Source organism: Ochotona princeps, chromosome 2 (genome assembly GCF_030435755.1).
Source record: "Ochotona princeps isolate mOchPri1 chromosome 2, mOchPri1.hap1, whole genome shotgun sequence".
Lineage (NCBI taxonomy): Eukaryota > Metazoa > Chordata > Mammalia > Lagomorpha > Ochotonidae > Ochotona > Ochotona princeps.
This window is the reverse complement of record NC_080833.1, coordinates 122783275-122805800: the sequence shown is the minus strand read 5'-3', so window position 1 is coordinate 122805800 and position 22526 is coordinate 122783275. Positions and strand designations below refer to the sequence as shown.

Here is a 22526-nt window from a genome sequence, read left to right as displayed (position 1 = left end):
TTACTAGATGCCTAATACTATTCTCAATCCTTTACATCTTCCAAATCATCCTCCTGAAGTTGGTTCTAGTGTTAAAAATCTAGTTAATAGAAGAAAGAACAAGGCATGAAGATGTTTAGTAACTTCCTAAAATAACACATCGGTAATTAGGGTTACACAATGATTCAGGTCCAGATATTTTGTGTTCTACTCTTGAGCTAGCATTTTAAGAGTTTGCTAAGATCATAGGTGCAACTCTTAGTTCTAAAGGAAGCTGACTACGCAATTCTAGAATATTCTTAAAAATATGAGGAAAGAATTTTCTAACATACAAAGGAAAAAAACCGCAATGAACAAAGAACAGAAGTACATACGATAGTTTTGAGGCGCAACGATGTGCGTGACTTGCTGACAGACAGTTCTGTCTACTTACTGCAGGTGGACATGCAGAAGGAGGTGGTGATCACGGGGATCCAGACCCAAGGTGCAAAACACTATCTGAAGTCCTACTATGTTACCGAGTTCAACGTGGCTTACAGTTCTGACCAGACCCATTGGCAGATCTTCAAGGGCAACAGCGCGGGGAATGTCATGGTTCGTGTCCATGTTTCTCTCTGAACCTCAACAACTCAGCCTAGAGTTACTGTAACCATGGCTGTGACTAAGTCTCTCGTTATCACAATTACATATTTCTGGGTGTTGGAAATGCGAATAGCTTTCTAAGGTCCTAATGGAGGAACGCGGAAACATTTTGAGTCTGCACATTATAAATATAAGGGAAAAAAGCAGCATTACTGAAGCTTCAAAAACGCACATCACTTGAAAAACAAAATCACTCTATCATCAAACAAAATACCAGACTTCTCAAACTGCCAGAGGGTGCAAAGGCGACTAGAAAACCTGGTGTTCTGCTGCAAGGAGTTTATGTTAAAAATTGGCAACCCAGAATTTTGAATTTACTGTTATGCTGTATTTTGTTCTTCACTTCAGTGCATCTAAAGGAAATGCTAATATTGGAGTTGGTAGTTCTTTGAGGCAGTGGGAATCACACACTCATTCAGGGCCCGCAGGTGAGGACTGACAGCGGCCTGCTGGAGTTTCTGTAGGCTCAGCCAAGGGTCCTGACTTTTCCTTCCTTCTCATCCACACCCCTCCCCACCAAAAGACATCTGTTTCGCCATTATTATGCCAATATCTTTGAATGTATTTCAATTATGTTTTACAGAAATCTTACTGTTTTATTTTTCCTACTTTATCCTTTAGCTAATTCTAAAATTTATTTCAGTATATCTTAGCTCAAGCTGTGAAAATCTTTTTTTTAAGATTTATTTATTTTTTATTGCAAAGTCAGATGTACAGAGAGGAGGAGAGACAGAGAGGAAGATCTTCCGTCCGATGATTCACTCCCCAAGTGAGCGCAACGGCCAGAACTGAGACGATCTGAAGCCAGGATTTAGGAACTTCCTCCAGGTCTCCCACACAGGTGCGGGATCCCAAGGCTTTCGGCCATCATCGACTGCTTTCCCAAGCCATAAGCAGGGAGCTGGATGAGAAGTGGAGATGCCGGGATAAGTACCGGTACCCATATGGAATCCCGGTGCGTTCAAGGCGAGGACTCTAACCACTAGGCCACCACACTGGGCCCTCAAGCTGTGAAAATCTTAAATTGTAGTTCTTACTAATCAGGATGAGGAGAGAGAGAAAACAGTCTGTAATTTAAGGCCATACCCTGAAGATTTTTGCACTCATTACAGATATCGTTTTTGCATTTTAACTTCTAATACCTATTTCTGCTTTTTGTTTTGGTAACAGTATTTTCATAATACAATATGATGTTAAATCTAAAAATTTGATAAAAATCTAGGACTGGGGATTTCTTTACGGGGATTCTAAAAATTACAAATTCAATTTCTTTTAAGAGTATCATAGGGCTATTCGAATTATGTATTTCATACTTTGTAAATTGAAATACTTTTTTTTAAATAAAGCAATCCATTTTTTCTAGGTGTTAAGCTGATGTAAATGGAGCTACTTGCAGAAGCCCCATTTTGTGCTTTGGATACCTATAAAGTCTGGGGTGGTACTGTCTGCAATTTGAATCTCTTCGTTTCTTTGTTAGCTTTTAAAAAAAAGTCTATTGATTTACTTGAAAGTCAGAATTACAGAGAGAGAAGGAGACATATGCACATGAGAGAGAGAGACAGAGGGTGGGGAGAAGGTCGGCTAGGTCAGGCTGAAGCCAAGAACTTCATCTCAGTCTTCCCCACGAGTAGCAGGAGCCCAAGCACTGGGGCCATCCCTGCTGCGTTCCCCACGCCATTAGCAGGAAGCCAGAGCAGCAGTGGAGCAGCCAGGCAGTAAACCAAGTTTTCACATGGGATGCAATCACTGCTGGCCCTTTCTTTGTTTTGCTATGGATACGCCAACTTTCTGAAATCTTCTAGAATCAGTTCTTGCTCTCACTGATTTTTTTTTTTTTCACTGTTTTCCTGACATTGTTCTAGTGGGGAAGGAGAACTACCTATATTTCTGCCAGGTGAAGGTCAAGGTTCTGGTCTTCTGTTGAGCATTTTCTGACCCCTTAAGGAGGGCTGTTTCTCTTTCTCCTGAGTGGAGAAGAGGGTTCCCCACATGGTTTCCAACCAACATGGTGGGTGGAGCCTAGAGATGAAGATCCCAAGGCCCCACTTGTCCTTCCCAGATCCAGCAGTGATGTTGGGGACCTCTTCAGCCTTGGGGGAACAGACGTGTCACCTCCCCACCCAATTCTGTTGCCTGGGGTAGAAAAGGAGACACAGTTGTCTACAAAAATAGAGCCTTTAATGTTTACAAGTTTTCTGTCTAGCCAACCTGCTCTTTCCCAGTGCTTTGGCTGGGTAATGTGACTTTTGTTAAGATGCTGTATTTCCACCTGTGTTTACCGATGTTTCCAGGTTGCTGATTTTTGAATCTCTGAGACTATGATATCTGACGCAAACAAAACAAAAAAAAATTTTTTTTAAGTAGGAGGTGTAGTTCCAGGTTGCCTGGGGCGCAAGAATCCTGGCTAGTTAACCATTTTCTCTCTACTCTTCAGTAGAGAAGGATTAGTAGACTCTTTAGGGTCTTCCTGTGTTTCTTTTACGTGTAAGGACTATTGTTCCTAATTATCTTTATCAGGATGAATATGGCAAAATACATCTACGTCATCTCTGCAAGTATCCCAGTTGTTATTGAAGGTCAAATTATTTGATGCAGGACTCACGAATATGTAATAACACAATACTCAAGCAGATCAAAGTGTGTCATAAAAATCACCTTACAGAAAATTGTTTCAGAACTAAACTTTCCTCTTTTCTTCTAGTACTTTGATGGCAACTTGGATGCTTCTACAATAAAACAGAATCATTTCGACCCACCTATCATGGCTAGGTATATTAGGATCTCCCCAACTAGGTCCTACAACAGACCTGCTCTTCGAATGGAGCTGCAAGGTTGTGAGGTTAACGGTAAGGACTAAAGATGCATTCTTTTCTCAACCTTCCTCTGACAGTCATGCTGTGGGAGACATGGAAGAACAGGTAGAAGTCCTAGTGCTTTCAGTGATGCAGGTGCCAAGAGAGCCTTTGTGAAACAGAGCCCGCACCTGTGCACACATTATACTATCATACTCAGACTGGTCCGACCAGCCAAGCAGAGGCCCCAACACCCCGAACAATGCCTGGCTGATGTGGACATCAGCATGACCCTCCGTTAGTCCACTCTCAATAAGAACACCTGGGAGATTAAAACAGGGCCCGCCTCTTCTAAAGTCCTTCAGGCCTTTCAGACTTCAATGGAATAAAAGATTATAGCAAAATTGTGATCATATTTTTTCTATCCAACGAACATTTTTGAAATCTGAATCTTCTTAAAACCATAATTATACATTGCATTCTCTTTTGCATCCTCTGTGTTTTCTAGGTAAGTGGCTGCCTTTTAGGGAACGTAATGTATCTTGTCATAAAAATGAATCTGAGCAGTTATAAATGGCCATCATAAAATCCTACTATATGCAGCAAGAGTGTTTCATAGTCACAGCAATGATTCTGATTCCTAAAGCGGTGCTTTCCATTATTTTTCACTTCAAGGCATATATGAGAAACATCACGCAAGCATTTAGAGGCATAAGAATGAAACAATGGACTTAATGCTTGGTCAGTCCAAGACTACACAGCAGCCCAAGGACTAAAGGGTAGAAGTGTCAATATCCCAGCATAGGCGCTTGCTGTGGGACAGTGCTGGGGAGCTACACAAGCTTCTTTGGGGGTGGAGAGGATTCGGGATTCACAACAGAAAACACAGCTGAGCTTCAGGCTGCAGTTCCTATCAAAACAAATGATGGTACAGCATTCCCTTAGCATACATGAAAGTATGGATGTGTGCATTTTGCCGGCATGTGGAAAGCAATATTGTAATACCTCCCACATGAAATGCAAATGTTACCTAGGCAGGAGCACTACTTGAAATAATTTCATGAGTCACTGTTTTTGTTTTCTTTTCTTTCAAACATAATACGTGGACTCAATGGCAGATGTGGTTAGATCTTGGAGTCAAGCTACCCTAAATTTCAAACTCCGTTAATTTATTCAAAACACCTGTTTGCTATACAGAGGCACTGTTTTCTTCTTACTCCACTTGCCTAATAACTTCTAAAATGAACATTAGAAATAGGCCAAGTTCTGTGTCATTTCAAGAAAGTTTCCAGATGATTTATTGGCCGAACCATGTCAGAAGATGACAGCCACAGAGCAAAGCAGCTCAGTTGCTAGTTAAATGTATTTTTGACAGTCACAGACCAGCCTTGATTCCTACAATGTTCAAAACATATCATGGCAAAATTCCAGAGGCTGTAAAGTGGATCACACTGAGAGAGTTGGCAAAGCAAGTAAGTGGTGATTACCTGGAATCCAGTGCAACTGCTTCGAAATCTTTATTGGGAGAAGCAGCAATAATTTTTTTGTGAATCTATAGATAATTCAAGAGTTTTGTAGATCTCAACATAAAGACCACGTGGGTCCATGTCTCTGAAGTAGAGAAGAGTTTTAAATGTTTGGAGTGTGTGACTGGTATCAGACTGGGTTCAAACTCAATTTCTGATCATACTACTTTAGGTAAATGACTGTTTCTTGCTCTACTTCCATTTTCCCACCAGTTAATTGTAATTATAAGCACTGAATTAGATGTACAGCTGAAGAATAATGTTTGTTACATTGTTATGATGTTGTAATGGTCACTTCTGTTGTTACCTTGTAATGTTTCTGCCCTCTCTGTGGTACAAAATGCCATTCCGGTAATGTTGGTGTGTTGGTGATAGGTAATCAAGAATTTTGTTTTTGTTTTTGTTTTTGACAGGATGCTCCACACCACTGGGAATGGAAAATGGAAAGATAGAGAACAAGCAAATAACAGCTTCCTCATTTAAAAAATCTTGGTGGGGAAATTACTGGGAACCCTGTCTCGCTCGCCTTAATGCCCAGGGTCGTGTGAATGCCTGGCAGGCCGAGGTGAAGTTTGCCCTATGAATAGAATTCTTCATAGCCCTCCAGAAGAAAACAAAGTCCCTCTCCACAGGGACGTTAGTACAGGTGGTCTGGGAAGCGATTTTCTATTAAAATTCTAAATCTGAGAGTCTAGGATGCCTGTTGATTCAACAACCATAGCTCTTACTTGGGCTCAGAGGGACTCGATTTTACAAGGATTAAGCATGGTTTTTGCAGAACCAGATAATGAATATTTGAGGCTTCATGAACCATACATTCCCTGTTGTACCTGCTCAGTTCTCTCATTGTACTAGAAGAGCAGCCATGAGTAATAAGCAAATGCATGAGCACAGCTGTGCTCCAATGAAACTTTGTATACAAACAATTGGTGCTTAGATTTGGCCCATGGTCTGTAGCTTGCCAATTCCTTCTTTATACAACTTATGTTAGTGATAAGCAAATGATTTTATCTCATTTTTTTCCGTCACAACCTAATAGTTTCTCCTTCCCTTGAAAATATCATATCATTTCAACTTTTGTTTTTATTTGTAAAAACGTTGAGAGATGTCTTCAGACAATTTGAGCATGATAAAATGCTCAAGGTTATAAATCAATAATGGAAGTTGAACATCTTCCAGGGAGTTCTGTTGCCTCTGATATTTAGTCCATGGAGTAATTCTTGTGACTTAATTTCAAGGTAATACTACGGTTGATTTACTTGAATTCATTCTTCAATTGGCCTAAGAAATGAAGAATTTTTTTGTCACCCAACTAAACCCAAACTCCCAACTTCCTACTTTCCTTTCTCTCTCAAGTTATGTTCACTGCAACTCCCTGCATTAGCTACAGAATTCTAGAATCTGTCCTTATGTTAGACCACTAGCAAAGAGAAGAGAATTGTGCCACTAGTCGAGGAGACAGAAGAACCTGGACCTCACTCAGATAGTCATGGGAAACGAAGCCTGTGTCTGGAGACTCACCTGGTCCAACACGAGGTCACAGAATGCTAGTGTGCTGAGGGGTCTGCCAAAGCAGCTGGGCCACACTTGCCCCTTTAGTCTAAATGCAGAGGATGATGAGTGATGTTAGATTAACTTGACTTCAGAATCTGGGCTGCACTTCCATTCTCCCAATCAATAGGCCAGTGTTCCTTCCACCATTGGAAGTAGTCCAAATACCCCATTGTGCAATTTTACAAGAGAGAGAACTGACATCCAGAGGAGTTAAAATAAATTTGTATAATCTGTATAATTATGTAAGTGAAGATATCATCTAGTTACTTCCCCACTTCCTTCCCAGGTGACACATTAAACCTTCTCATAGTGTAATCTTATCTCCCTAGCCTCTATTTTACAACCTTAAAAACGAATGTGTTCTCCATATTATTTATGAATGCACTTAGGTACTAAGATTGATTTATTTATTTGAAAGGCAGAGTTGAAGAGAAAGAAGGAGAGGCAGAAAGAGAGAGGGAGATCTTCTACTAGTCATTTTGGTTCACTCCCCAAATGATCAAAATGGGCAGTGTTGTGCCAGACCAAACCAGGAGCCAGGAGCTTCACCTAAGCCTCTCAAGTGGGTGTAGGGGCCCAAAGACTTGGGCCATCTGCTGCTGCTTTTCCAGACACGTTTTCAGGGAGCTGGATCAGAATTAGAGCAGTCAGGATTCTAACTGGCACCCATGTGGGATGTTGACATTGTCGGCAGCAACTGTATCCATTATGTCACAATGCTGCTCCCCTCGTTTTATTTGTTTTGTTTGACAGTAAGAGAAAAACAGAGATCTCACTACTGGTGCATGCCCCACCTGGTCCCTACCTTCTAGATTAGGCCAGGCCAAAGATGGGAAACAGAACTCCAGGTCTCTCACATTGGGTGGCAGAGGCCCAAGTGCCTGAGCCATCACTGCCTATCTGCTCCAGTGCATATGAGCAGGAAGCAGCAATGCAAGAGTGAAGCTACAGCTGGAACCAGATAGGCAATAGGAGATGCAAGCAGCCATAGCAGCACTTTAATCGCTCTGCCAATTCAGGCTTCCTCTATACAGTTTGCTTGAATGATGCAATAAAGGTCCCCACATTAACTTTCTCTTTAAAGATTTATTTATTTTTGGGCCTGGCGGCGTGGCCTAGCAGCTAAAGTCCTTGCCTTGAACGCCCCGGGATCTAATCCCGGCTGCTCCACTTCCCATCCAGCTCCCTGCTTGTGGCCTAGGAAAGCAGTCGAGGATGGCCCAATGCATTGGGACCTTGCACCCGCGTGGGAGACCCGGAAGAGGTTCCTGGTTCCCGGCTTCAGATTGGCGCAGCACCGGCCGTTGCGGCTCACTTGGGGAGTGAATCCTCAGACGGAAGATGTTCCTCTCTGTCTCTCCTCCTCTCTGTATATCTGACTTTGCAATAAAAATAAATAAATTATGTATTATAAATATTATTTATTTATTTATTTTTATTGCAAAGTCAGATATACAGAGAGGAGGAGAGACAGAGAGGAACATCTTCTGTATGCTGATTCACTCCCCAAGTGGCCACAATAGCTGGAGCTAAGTCTTTCCAAAGCCAGGAGCCAGGTGCAGGGTCCCAAGGCTTTGGGCTGGCTTTAACTGCTTTCCCAGGCCACAAGCAGGGAGTTGGATGGAAAGCAGGGATCCCGGCATGTGCAAGGTGAGGACTTTAATTGCTAGGCTATTGCACCAAGCCCCCCAACCTTAACTTTTAATGCTATTATTTAAAATATGTAGTGCTAGTCAAATAAACTTTGCTTGACTTTCATAGAATGTCTTTGTAGAATTTCTTTAGGAAGGCTGAGTATTGCAGCCAGACATACATGCAGGTGTACATATAGATTGTTAATCTCTCGGTGTGCCTAACTTGTCTCAAACTCTTTTATGCTTATAGAAAACTTCCCTATATTCTGTATCACTGGTGCAACCTTGATTTAAAGATAAACTGAGAAATCACCGAGACAGCATTTGAATAGTCATTATTTCATAAAGGGAATGAGACTATGAGGCATGTTAAATCCCCCAAAGGCGAAGATGTATCTCAGATTACCTCCAATGCTCGATTAGACCTGCTGATTTTCTTCGTCCAAATGCGTGCTACTAAACACATTGTTAGGCGTTCTGCTAGGCCAGAGACAGGGTAATTACACTGCCAAGCCCTATTTCTTTAGCACTTCTCTCAAAGCTACATTTGAAATCCTAGGAAAGAAATTAGACTTTTCTGCTATTTGATATTAGAAGTAGAAAGAATAGAGAAGGAAGTTGGATATTTTTCTTTTTGTTCTCTCTCTCTCTTTTAAGATCTGTTTATTTATTTTGGAAAGGCAAAGCAGATTTGCAGGGAGGAGAGACAGAGAAAGATCTTCTATCCACAGGTTCACTCCCCAAGTGACTGCAACAGCCAAAGCTGAGCTGATCCAAAGCCAGGGACCAGGCGCCTCCTCCAGATCTTCCACATGGGTGCAGGCCCCCAAGGCTTTGGGCCACCCTCTACTGCTTGCCTAAGCCACAAGCAAGGAGCTGGATGAGAAGTAGAACAGCCAGGGCATGAACCGGTGCCCATGTGAGATCCCGGTGCTTGCAAGTCTAGGATTTCGCCGTTAAGCCACTGCACTAGGCACAGGTTTTTCCAAAATAAATAGAAAGAGGATGCTATCTGATTCTTTTTCAGAAAACTCTGCACCAGCATTATATTTAAACAAACTTACAGGATGAGATCTAGAGATTAAAATTAATTGGTAATCTGACAACTTAATAATCTTCCCAAGTGAAATTCCTATATTCTTTTCAAATCTTTATTGAACACCAACCGCATTCCCTTCACTGTGATGAGGACCAGGATACAAACTAAATGAGCCTCTTCCCGCCAGCAGTATGAGATACAAACATGTAAGTCAATAGATGCATAATGCATAAAATACAAGAAACTCAACACATATCTTGTATGAACAAACAATAAAAGACAACAAAGGTTTCTAAAAGATAACGAATTCTAATGGGTAAGACAGAAGTAAATCAAAAACACACAAAAATAAAGCCTTTGGGTTTTGTCCATTTCTGAGATGTATTGATCTTAAAAAAAACAGGCTTTAACACCTTTATTATACATTTTTAAAAATGATTTCCACAGGCAAACAACAACAAACAGTGGTTGCAAATTGATCTGCTCAGAATTAAGAAGATAACGGCAATAGCAACCCAAGGCTGCGTGTCTCTCTCCACTGAAATGTTTGTGAAGAGCTACAGCATTCACTACAGCGACCAGGGAGTGAGCTGGAAAGCCTATAGGCAGAAGTCCTCCATGGTGGACCAGGTAAGGCTGGCTTTGTGGCAAGGAGACAGCAATGTCAAAGTGACTCTGATGAACTCACTTTGACAGACATGCCCTGACATGGACCACCTCTTTCAGGCTTCCAAATCCCAGTTTTACAGTTGCCTGGTCTTGGAACACGGCCTTTGGCACACGACCTTTCCAGCTTGACTGAGCCATCTGTGAAATAGGGAGGGTAACACACTAAGGAAGGGGTGAGGCTTAATTAGCTTTATTGAGAAAGCTAGCCAGGGGATCCAGGAAACGTACCACTATACTAGCATTGCCTTACATATACTGGTTAATCATGATGGATAAGCACTGGAGACCACAAGCCTTTTGGTCATTTTGTTATTAAACAGAAAGCATTTGCTGTCACTACTGACGGAGGCTAGAGTTCCTGCAAGATAAATAACTCCATTTTTGAAATCCATATACTTGCTGGCTCTGTAGTCAAAAAAAAAAAAAAAAAATGCCAGAAGTGACAAAGCTGATAAACCTAGTTACTGAAGAAATGGGAATTGAACTAAAGATGTAGGAGATGCAACATAGAGGAAGGAACTTGTATTTATTGAATTACCCTCAGATATGAACATTTATCATAATTAATGAACATGAAATGATCGTTTACTTTCCGAAATGCTGGGTAACCCATTTATTTTATTTCTCACTGTCACAAACAATAGTACTAGACGTTAACTTTGGATTTTGGCTGACAAAAATCACCACCCCCCTTTATTTATTTATTTTAAAAATATTTATTTTATTTTATTGGAAAGTCAGAGTTACAAAAAGGAGGAGAAACAGAGAGGAAAGATATGCCATCTGTTAATTTACTCCCCAAGTGGCCGCAATGGTCAGTTCTGCGCTAATCTGAAGCCAGGAGCCTGGAGCCTCCTGTGGGTCTCCCACCTGGGTACAGGGTCCCAAGGCTTTGGGCCATCCTTGACTGCTTTCCCAGGGCACAAGCAGGAGGCTGGATGGGAAGTGGAGCTGCCGGGATCCGAACCAGCTCCCGTATGTTATCCTGGATGCATTCTGAATTAAAAGGATAAAATACACTAAGATTTTTTTTATTTCTATGATATCATCATTAAAGCTTTTCTCATATTTTGATTTCAGATTTTTGAAGGAAATAGCAATTCCAAAGGACATGTGAAGAATTTTTTCAACCCACCGATCATTTCCAGGTTTATCCGCATCATTCCTAAAACATGGAATCAAAGTATCGCACTTCGCTTGGAACTCTTTGGCTGTGATATTTACTAGAAATCAATATTCCAAAGGAAGTCTTGTTAAGCCCTCGAGCCATTTAGATTGGGCAATGTATCTTATGGTTTTTTTTAAATGCTAATGATTTTCCCCAATTTCTCTTTTCTTCTACTAGAGAATAAAATTTTATAGAGACATTGTATAACTCGCTGCACTACTGAGATGACAACTATATTATATCTACATTAATTGAAATATAGATGAAAAATAACAAAGCAACAAGAAAGTGGCTTATCAGTCATGATATTTAAAATGCTTGATTAAATAATATTCATGTAGTTACCATGTTTTATTATAGCTTTTTAAAATCTTATAAATGTTAATAAAAATATATTACTTTTTAAAAACCACTTATAAACCTGGGTATCTTTCATTCTTACCTTTTCTCTAAAAGAACCATTATTAAAGAGCAAAGGAAAAAAACATTAGATTTGTGTGGGGTTTTTTTTATAGTAGGGAGAAAAAACAATGTTATGAAAATTCTTAAAATGCTCCATCTTTCTGGTATTAAAATTATTTTTCTGAGTTGCCATTGGTAGACAGACAAGCAAGCACATTTGTAGTACTTCCTTTGATTTTGGGGATCATCCTGGTCTCCTTTGGGGCTGGTTGCACAGACGCTTGCTTAAGGTTAATGATCATTAGATATGAAACAAAACCAAAATAACTACAGGAAAAACTGAACATGGACTCAAAGTGTGTGTTTCATTCTAGCTGGCATTACATGGCATACACGTTCGCCTAAGGTTGGCTCATCCTGTTACAGGGTATGAGATCACACCAGACATGTTTAAGGTTTGATGACAGGGCCCACTAGAAACAGCAAATCACAAATCCTTTTGGCAACCCAATCAATCATAACCCTAAGAGGAACAAACGGTCATTACCCACAAGTCCATACATTAAGCTGAAGACCTATGTCCCAGCTTCCCCAACAATATAAGTTATCCTAAGAGACATGCAATGAATAACCCAAACACACCTACAAAGCTGCAGAAATTCACTTTTTCCCGGCACCCCTGCCTGCCTCACTCCACCACTACTGAGGCGTCACCTCTCCTGGAACTCCTGACAGCACACAAACCAGAATACAAGCATCTTAACATTGCTATCTTCATTGTCCCACCCAAGCAGTAAACAGAGGGTGAGGAATACAGACACACAGGGGCCATGCTCAGGGGATACCTGTCCTCAGAGGTCCTGGGGAGGCCAAGAGTCGGAGTGCCAGAGCAAGGGAAGCACACCACCAAGGAAACGAGCCCCTCTGTATCCTGAGCCTTTATAGGGGCTTGTGAGGGGAGTGGTTACACAGCAATGCAACACTGCCCCCTCTCGGATGATGGCGAGAGTCACAGGTGGGCAGAAGGGAACACCTAGGTGGTGGGGGGAGTGGCTTCCAAGCTTGTGACTCTGAGCTAGCTGCCGACCTCACCTCGCTATAATACCTCTGATGGAGCATTGGAGCTGCTGGCCCCAAAGCAAAACTGTTTGCTGTATAGCTGGCCGCTGTCCACGCTGACAAGTAGTTGAAGGCTGTGTCACTGCATTCTCTCCAGAACCTCGACCTCTAAGCACTTCCTGTTTTGTTGATCCTTTCCCTGGGAACTTCGTATCCAATGTCCGGCAGCATGATCTTACGCCTCCACAGTGTATGCGTATATAAAAAGATTCCAGTAATCCCAAATATACACATTCCTTATTTGTTAGGTGAGCTTTTCAAACGTAAAGTCAGTATTATCAACAGATCTATTATCCTTCATGGTGCTGCGGGTTGACTGGGTTCAGCTGAATGGATTTCTTGCTGGTCCATTTGGCAGTTCAGGAAGTTACACTCAGACAAGGGCTGTGCCAGGGTTCTCCGGATGCTCCAGGGACCAGAGGCAACTGCTGTTCTCTCTCTCTCTCTTTCCAGCTTGTTTCAGGTCCTTTCCTTACTACGAGAATTTTCCATGTGTTCTGTCCTTTTGACATCCCCAGTGGGATAGGTTGGATGTCTTACATGGCGATTTAGAATTCCAAAAGCAAGTATTCAAGAGATTGGAAGCAGAAGTTACCAAATTTTTTCTCTAAAAGTATTTTGTTAACAATTATTATATATATTATATAGGTATGTTGTGATATTGCTGTTTTTTCTTTGTCTTCCAAGAGCATTTTAATAAGTTCAGATTTAATAATTTTTAACTTTTTGCCACATCCACTTCACATAGCTGTTATGTACAAATACATATATACAATTTTCTCTTAAAAACACATATTAATACCACACTACATGGGATTTGTTACAATGATCTTTAGAGACGGGAGAATGGTATAGTGTAACGTATATAATATTTTCAGTCTTCTTGAAGGTTAGGCCCGAAACTGGATTCTGCTGCTATGTGTAACACAAGTTACAGACAAGCCTAGATCAGTGTAGGAGGGAATTATGTACAAATGTAGACACACAGTTCAATGGAAGCATCTTGAGAATTATCAGAAGTTATCTATTGCTCCTCTGGGAGAGGTGAGCCCTATGGAGCTAGCCAAGCATCCAAGCACACTGGCTTCCTCATAGTTCTGTTCCCATTATTTCCTCCCTTTAGTGATTCGTGTCCTCATTCCACCAAAACCTGCCTAAGATTTTCATTGTGTTAAGGGACAAAAGGTGTCTGAAGGTTAAAAAAAAGGCCGTTCCCCTGGTCTCTCTGGGGCTGTCCTCATGGGGGTGTCATGGTCAGAAGGCTAACCATGCTCAGAACACGCTGTGCTTCATTCAGTGCTCTGCTCTTCTCTCTAGAAAGGCTTAATAATGTTTAGGCAAAGAATCCAGCATTTTCTTTTCATTATGAAGCCCACAACTTAAGCAGATGGTTCTGGGCCTTTCTACTACAGAATTGGCCATAATATTTCTAAGGGGTAGAATCTATTGAGGCGTAACAGGAACAAGAAAATCTGTGTAGTCATAGGTCAGGGAGGAGACAACAAACTACACAAGATCCAAGCCAATTTATTAGCCTGTATGTGGGGGCCGGGGGAAAGCATCAGTGGTTGAGCAACTTGTTTATTACTGCCAGAGCTGAAACCGGAAACCAAATCATACCCCAGCCTCTCTTTCAGTCTCGTTGCTCACCCATAATATGGAACTTATGCTTATGATTCATCTTTCCACACAGGTAGACATGAATGTAATCAGTAATGACTACTCGTTCATACTGTCTGGAATTGGTTTGCTGAGTATCTAACACTGTGCAGAAATTAATTACCAAAAAAAGTTATTTTGAAAACAAAAGCATTTCTACTTTTTATTCCTCTCTATGAAGTCACTAGCTTTAGCTACAGAGTATATTCTCCAGTAGCGAAAGAGTTCATTGTTTGTGATTTCCTAACTGGTTGCTATGGAAAGCAGTTAAATGACTCGCAGTAGAATCATGGACTTGGAGAAAACAACGGGCAAAATCCCAAACATTATTAGTCATTCTAATAAAAAGTTGGGAAAGAGTGGCTGAGTGGGTACCATAAATAGAAAAAGGACAGAAGAAACATAAACTTCTATCTCCAGAACTGTTTTCCAGTCATTAAAGGAAATAACAGGCTGGGTGAAGTGAGTCCAGTTCACCTGTGATGCTGGGATCGCAAATCAAAGCACTGTGTTTAGTCCCAGATATTTGCTTCCTTTACAGATTCCTGCCAACGCACCTGGAAAAGCAGCAGAAGACGGACCAATTACCTGGGCCTCTGTGACCCCTGTGGAAGACCTGGATGGCACCCCTGGGTCCTGGCTTCAGCCTGGCACACTGCTGACCATTGTGACAATCTGGGGAGTGAAACAACAGACAGGAGATCTCTTAGTAACTGTCTCCATTTCTATCACTGTGCCTTTTAAATAGATATGAAACATTTTTGAAAAAAATCACAAACTTTTGTAATTTTTCAAAATAAGTTTGAATGATCACCATTATTTTGAGTTCATGACCATTTTGACAAATTCAGGGGGAAAATATTAGCCAAATATCATGGTCCTCCCAAGACCAATAAGTACCTCACCATCAAATTCTCTGATGAACCAAGAAGTAGCAATTCATGGAGCAGATTTTTTTTTTTAAAGATTTTATTATCATTGGAAAGCCGGATATACAGAGAGGAGGAGAGACAGAGAGGAAGATCTTCCATCCGATGTTTCACTCCCCAAGTGAGCCGCAACAGGCCGGTGCGCGCCGATCCGAAGCCAGGAACCAGGAACCTCTTCCGGGTCTCCCACACGGGTGCAGGGTCCCAAAGCATTGGGTTGTCTTGGACTGCTTTCCCAGGCCACAAGCAGGGAGCTGGATGGGAAGTGGAGCTGCCGGGATTAGAACCGGTGCCCATAGGGAATCCCTGGGCGTTCAAGGCGAGGACTTTAGCCGCTAGGCCACGCCACCAGGCCTGCAGATTTTGATTCTACAATCAGCATAGCTATAATACAGTATACTTACTAGACATTTAAAATATTTGAGAGTTTTTGTTACCATTTTCTATTAATTTTTCTAAAAGGTATTATATGGAAAATGTTGAATGACTAATTTTCAAAAATTCTAATTCTCCAAAGTTGTTATGTCCTCATAGCCTAGAGATAATCATTTTATCTGTGTCCTGCTGCTTGCCCTGTGTGTGGCCAATGCCCATTGGCCAAAGCCAATGCCAATGCCAATGCCCAGATAACAGGGAGTTTTTCTTTGCTGAGACAGATTGCAGAGCTTTAAGATCTTGCTTTCTCTAGTTTGTATAAACTATTCCCACCAAAATTTATATATGTGTTTTATATTTGGCATGCATTTAAAACTTCATAATATGGTACAATCCCTTGGCATGGTAGGTTAAGCCTTCACTTGTGTTGCCAGCATCCCATCTGGGTGTCTGTTTGAGTTCCAGCTGCTCTATTTTCCATCCAGCTCTTTGCTGGGAAAACAGCAGAAGATGGCCTGGGTTCGTGGGCCCCTGTTCCCATGGGGAGATCTAAAAGAAGCTCCTGGCTCCTGACTTCTGACCAGCTCAGTTGCAGCCAATGTGGCCATGTGGGGTATGAACGAGCAGATGGAAGTTCTCTCTGTCTCTTCTCTCTTTCAAACAAAATAGAAAACGGATTTTAAAAGACAATAATAGCATTCTTAGATACTTCACCACCTTTATTTATTTACGTATTTATTTTAATATTAAAGTCACTGTGACCACACGGAACTATGAAAGGCCTTATAGAGGAAAGTTTAAAGATGGAAATAAAGGACACTTCTGCAGGTCTTCAAATACATCAATCATACAGTTGAAAAGAGAAGACAAACAAAAATTATTAGAGACAATGAAGATGGTAGGTATAAAGTATACATTCAGGGTTGAAAAAGCAAACTAAGGGACTATCCCAAGGTGGGAAAAGAAATGTGAATGCTTTCACAGATGCTGAAACCTAGACGACTTGGGAACGCAGACTGTACCTTTAGGAAGGCAATTAGGGCAGAATCCCAAATATGCAGTTTGGGGACAAATGTTGTGGCAGCTTAAACTACTGCTCGGGACACTTCCATCTCATATTGACCTGGTTGGAGACATAGCTCTTCTGCTTCCAATCCAGCTTTCTATGCATATGCATGGAAAAGAAAGTGACCCAGGTGCTTGGGTTCCTACCAGCCATGAGGGAGATCTGAAGGGAGTTCCTGACTTGGCTTCAACCTGGCCCACTCCTGGGAAGGCATTTGGAAGTGAACCACTGGATGGAATCTCTCTCTCATATCTCTCCCTTTTAAATGAATCAACAATCTATCTATGTTAATTCTCCAAAAACAACAACAACAAATGGAGATTGGGATAAGGATCAATGAAAACCAAGGAAGGATAAGAAGTTCATACTCAGATTCAGGATACTGTAACTGCTTTGTAACATACTCATCCATTCTCCCTGCTCTCTTTTTTTTTTTTTAAAGATTTATTCATTTTATTACAGCCAGATATACACAGAGGAGGAGAGACAGACAGAAAGATCCTCCGTCTGATGATTCACTCCCCAAGTGAGCCGCAACGGGCCGGTGCAAGCCGATCCGAAGCCGGGAACCAGGAACCTCTTCCGGGTCTCCCACGCGGGTGCAGGGTCCCAAAGCTTTGGGCCGTCCTCGACTGCTTTCCCAGGCCACAAGCAGGGAGCTGGATGGGAAGTGGAGCTGCCGGGATTAGAACTGGCGCCCATATGGAATCCCGGGGCTTTCAAGGAGAGAACTTTAGCCGCTAGGCCATGCCGCGGGGCCCCCTCACTGCTCTCTTAAACAATATGATAGTAACTTACCCACTCATCTCCCTCCATCAACTGCATTATGCCTATAAATTCAACATGTCTAAAATGTCAAAAGAAATAATAGCCACTTGGTGTATCTATGATCTGAGGATGGGATAACACATAGATTTAAAAAAATGCACCTGATTGGAAAATTGTGAACAATAGGGGATAGTGACAAGATTGAAAGATGACCACTGGACCTGGCATGGTAGCTAGTGGCTAAAGTCCTCACCTAGCACATGCCAGGATCCCATATGGGCACTGTTCTAATCCCAACAGCCCTGTTTCCCATCCAGCTCCCTGCTTGTGGCCTGGGAAAGCAGCTGAGGATGGCCCAAAGACTTGGGACTCTGCACCTGCGTGGGAGGCTGGGAAGAAGCTCCTGACTCCTGGCTTTGGATTAGCTCAGCTCCAACCGTTGAGGCCGCTTGGAAAGTGAACCATCAGGCGGAAGATCTTTTCTCTCTCTCTCTCTCTCCTGTTCTCTCTATATCTGACTTTGCAGTAAAAATAAATAAATCTTAAAAAAAATAAGACAACCACTTTTGTAAATGTCCACTTTAAACAGGATTCCAATTCTCTTAAGGGGTTAGGAGAATGGCATTGGAGTAGCGTGAATATGCGCAAAAGTATGTGGAAAACTGACCAATGGGAAAATGAGAAATACTGCTGATGTTTGGACCATGACATTGAGTTCCTATTCTTCATTGTCATGTTTTACACTTGGAGCCACTTCTCAATGTTTCACAAATGAGGTGTAGAGAATGCCATACCTCTATCTCCTTGTTATTGAAATTAAGTCTGTTTATCTCAACAGTCTAGTATTGAACTTCTTCCTTGAAGACCCAAAAGCCTTTTTGAAAGTATATAATGTCACAATCTTGTGACAGGCAAGTGTGTAATTAAAACTGATTTGTGCGTAATCAAGGAGAAACAGCGACAAAGACTATTTCCTGAGGAAAAAATGTAATTATTTTGTAGTCTTTCAGTGCAATTATGCACTTATGGTTAATTGTCTATGAAAAAGGAAGTTTTAGATACTGAGGAGAACAATGCCTGGTAGAGCCTTCAAGGAATTTACAAACTTGCCACATTTCAATTGTTAGGGCCTGCTTTTAGTAACCACGTGTTTTCTTCTTATCAGTTACTTTCTTATTATATAGTTGTTTGTTGGAATATATTCAGTGCCGCAGACTCTAAGACAATTAGTTCTTCCCAGATTTGAAATCATCTGGACTATAACCCAGATTTTGAAATATAAATATGTTGTGAACTTCCTAACCAAGAGATTTACTTTAGAAGATACCTTTCATCCAGAGGAAAGCTTTGTAAATAAAACCTGGTTTATATTTAACTACATTCCCCTTCCCCCCTTTCCCTCCTTTCCATACATAATTCCTCTAAGGTTTCTTTTACTATAATTTTCTAATACAAGTATAAGCCTTTTCTTTTTTCATATTAACGGAAGTTCTTTAAATTAGTAACCTTCATTACATATTTTACAAGAACAGACCTCTTCCTCTTCTGTTTAGTCCCCCTTAAAGTACTTTCCTACTTAATCTTACGGTGATTCTTTCAAATACACCCTTTTCCATGAACAGTTCTTTATGATCTAAATTGGTATGAATGTGGAGAGATGTTGAATTAAAGGTTCTCCCCAGAATGTGCACTTAACGTAGGTGTGAAGAAGCACATTCAAGAAAGGTTCCTAATTTGTTTCTTGTAATGTTTCTTCTTTTTTGAAGTACATAGAGAAAAATCTCCTGCTTTATTCTCCAAATATCCACAACATTTGTGCCTCAGCCATGTCAAAGAGCCCAAAACTCAATCCAGATCTCCCATGGATAGGATGAATCAAACTATTAGAGTCACGTGGTGCTTTCCAAGGTGTGTATTAGCAAGGATCTGGGATCAGAAGTGGTGTCACGGGGCCAGTGATTGTAGGTAGCAGGTAAAGCCGAGACCAGCGAGGCTGGCATCCGCTGTGGTTGTTGGATTAAATCCCAGCTGCTTCGCGTTGCTCCAGCTCTCTGCTAATATCCTGGGGAAAGCGTCAGAAGATGGCCCAGGTGCTTGGGCCTTCGCACCCACATGAGAGGCCTGCTTTAAGCTCCTGGCTTCCACCTGACCTAGCCCCAGTCACTGTGGCCATCTGGGCAGTGAATCAGAGGATGGCCAATATCTCTGTGTGCGTCCCTCCCTATGTCTCTCTGTAACTTTGCCTTTCGAATAAATAAGTAGATCCCTGCCCCCAAAAGAGCACCCTATGGATGCTGCTTTGTGTCCCAGCTTCTCTGCTTCCCGTCCAGCTGATGCCTGTGGCCTGGGAAACCAGTTGAGGATGACCCAAAGCCTTGAGATCCAGCACCCATGTGGGAGAACTGGAAAACGCTCCTGGCTTCGGATCAGCTCAGCTCTGGCCATTTGGTGTGTGAATCAGCGGATAGAAGCTCTTTTCTTTCTGACTCTCCATCTCTCCATAAATCTGCCTTTCCAATAAAAATAAGTAAATCTTAAAAAAAAAATTTTCTAAAGTGGAGGCAGAACTCAAACCGAGGAACTCACTTCAATGTACATATGCCAAGAGAGTTGACCAAGATGAGCTTTCATTCTCATCACTCCAACTGATGTTTTAACTTCTTACTCTATCCTTTATTTTCTATCTCTGTTCTTTAAACGGTCTTAGTCTTTGGACCATGAATGATCTGTTGGGAAACGTCAGAGACAGCTTAACTTTTCCTCTTTTTTGCATTTTTTCTGGGAACACTGTCTTATCATTTTTTTCTCTTTATCTAAACCTACATTCGATTAAAATTTCACCGTTATGAAGAAATATCTCTTTCGCCAGTTCATTTATTGATTGTCTACCAAGTGCTAAGCACTCTCCCCTGTACTAAAGGGAATGAAATAAAATTCTTACTCTGCTAGGTGGAAAGCAGGACATATCACATAATATGTACTAAAGCAAAAACAACTTAAAGGGAGTACGAGATATTTGTAAAGCAGAGGAGGTCAAGATCAAATGAGTAAGAAAGCTACAGTTCAGGGCTCGGCAGCGTGGCCTAGTGGCTAAGGTCCTCACCTTGATCCCATACGGCCGCTGGTTCTAATCCCGGCAGCTCCACTTCCTCTCTATCTCTCCTCCTCTCAGTATATCTGACTTTGTAATGAAAATAAAATAAACCTTAAAAAAAAAAAAAAAAGAAAGCTACAGTTCAGCAGGGGCCATAAAAATTGAAAGTAAACAGCACAGAAGTGGAGAAAAACTTAGCACTCAGAAAGAATACAGAGTTCATGCAGTAAAAGAACACAGAAGATGATCCTGGAAAAACAAAGACTGAACGAGGCAAAGAGTGAATGATGAGATCAAAGAATAAAGTGGCTGGAGAGAGATGGCGGTGTGAAACAGGAAGGCGGTTAAGATCTAGAAAACCCTGTGCTTTCCAAATGAGGTGGGAAACTATTAGAAGGCAGACAGTGACAAGTTGAGCCCAGACTACAGCAAAGGCAAGGATATTCACAGAAACAGGAACACAAACGCCATTGCAGATACCCACATACACAGGGAGAGCAGTAAGGTGGGAAGCGTGGGAAGATGCTTGACTTGAAGGCAAAGCCAACAGAAAGGGCTTGCCATTGAAATGGGCAGCAGCTGTCCACCGAAGACTGTGACTCAAAATCCTCTCTACTGAAACATTGGCAATGATTCTTTTTTTTAAAGATTTATTCATTTTTACTGCAAAGTCAGATTTGCAGAGAGAAGGAGAAACAGAAAGATCTTCTGTCTGCTGGTTCACTCCCCAAATGGCCACAATGGCCGGAGCTGATCAGAAGCCAGGAGCCAGGAGCTTCTTCTGGATCTCCCACACAGGTGCAGGATCTCAAGGCTTTAGGCCATCCTCCACTGCTTTCCCAGGTCACAAGAAGGGAGCTGGATGGAAATGGAGCAGCTGGGACACGAATTGGCCCCCATATGGGATTCCAGCACATGCAAGGCTAGGATTTAGCCACTATGCTACCACACCAGGCCCAGCAATGATTCTTAAAAGCCCAGCATTGTCTAAGTGATAGTTCTTTTGTGTCTTCTGTATCGATTGTTAGCAGACAGGACTCTGCGTCCCATTCAGGTTTAGCAGCCAGTTCCTGTGTGCACGCCCTGCTGTCATCTTTAGAACAAGTCTTCGTGGAGTGCTAAGCCCAACTGGGCAGACACTCCTTGTGCATCTTGGCTTTCATAAACTTTCTCTTTAGCCACTCACAGATCTCACTGAGGGCTCGAATTCTGTCAACCCCTCCATTGTGGTGTACCTCTGACTCCTCTCCTGGCTTTCCTTCCTCATAAGCAGTGTAGCCATGGTTCATTAGCATCATTTACAAGTCCCTTAGAAATCCTTGTCTGTGTCCTTCTGCCTTAATCTCCACCCCTTGAGAAACTCCCAAGCACGGATTAGCGCACACCTTGCATTTTCCGTAACCACGCATGGGTTGCATACAGAGAGGTTTAGTTGGACACTGACTAAACATACCGTATCACTCACTCTCCACATAAGCTATTCCCCTGTTCTCTGACAGAACTTGTCCCACCTTCATTTACCATTTTTCTAATAGCATCAGGGAATACCCTATTCCCACTCAGTGCCTATTTATTTACATTTCTACCTACTTCACTTCCTTCCATGAGGAAAAGCAATCTTAAGATCCCCCTTTCTTAGTCAAGGCCAAACCTTGTGTTGCATTTCCAGTTTCCACACCTCAGAGGCCTATTTCAAAAACCTCTGAGTCTCACAGTGGTAATGATGGGATGGTATACATGTGTCAAAGCTCACTAAATCATATAGCTTAAATGAGTGATCTTTACTGAGTGAAAGTTACACTTCAATAAAATTATTAAAATTTCTTTCTTAAAAAATATCCAGGGGCTTGCACAGTAGCTCAGCAGGCGGGTCCTTCACCAACAAGTGGCAGCATCTCATAAGGGTACGAGTTCGTGTCCCACCAGCTCCCTGCTTGTGACTTGGGAAAAGCAGTAGAGGGTTGCCCAAAGCCTTGGGACCCTGCACTCATGTGGGAGAACTGAAGGAGACTCCTGGCTCCTGGCTTTGGTTCAGCTAAGCTCTGGCCGTTGTAGCCACTTGGGCAGTGAACCAGCAGATGAAACATCTTTCTTTCTGTCCTTCCTTCTCC

At 41.9% G+C, this 22526-nt stretch overlaps 1 protein-coding gene across 1 annotated transcript in view; it reads left to right on the top strand.

Annotated features, from left to right (window-relative positions):
- Nucleotides 1-11415, top strand: part of F5 (coagulation factor V) — a 61835-nt gene extending 50420 nt beyond the window's left edge. The window contains exons 21-25 of the mRNA XM_004589313.4: nt 418-573; nt 3323-3467; nt 5353-5504; nt 9614-9796; nt 10916-11415. Coding sequence (XP_004589370.2) covers nt 418-573; nt 3323-3467; nt 5353-5504; nt 9614-9796; nt 10916-11062 — 783 coding nt within the window. The 3' untranslated portion in view covers nt 11063-11415. The remainder of the gene's footprint in view (nt 1-417; nt 574-3322; nt 3468-5352; nt 5505-9613; nt 9797-10915) is intronic.
- The last annotated feature ends 11111 nt before the right edge of the window (nt 11416-22526 follow it).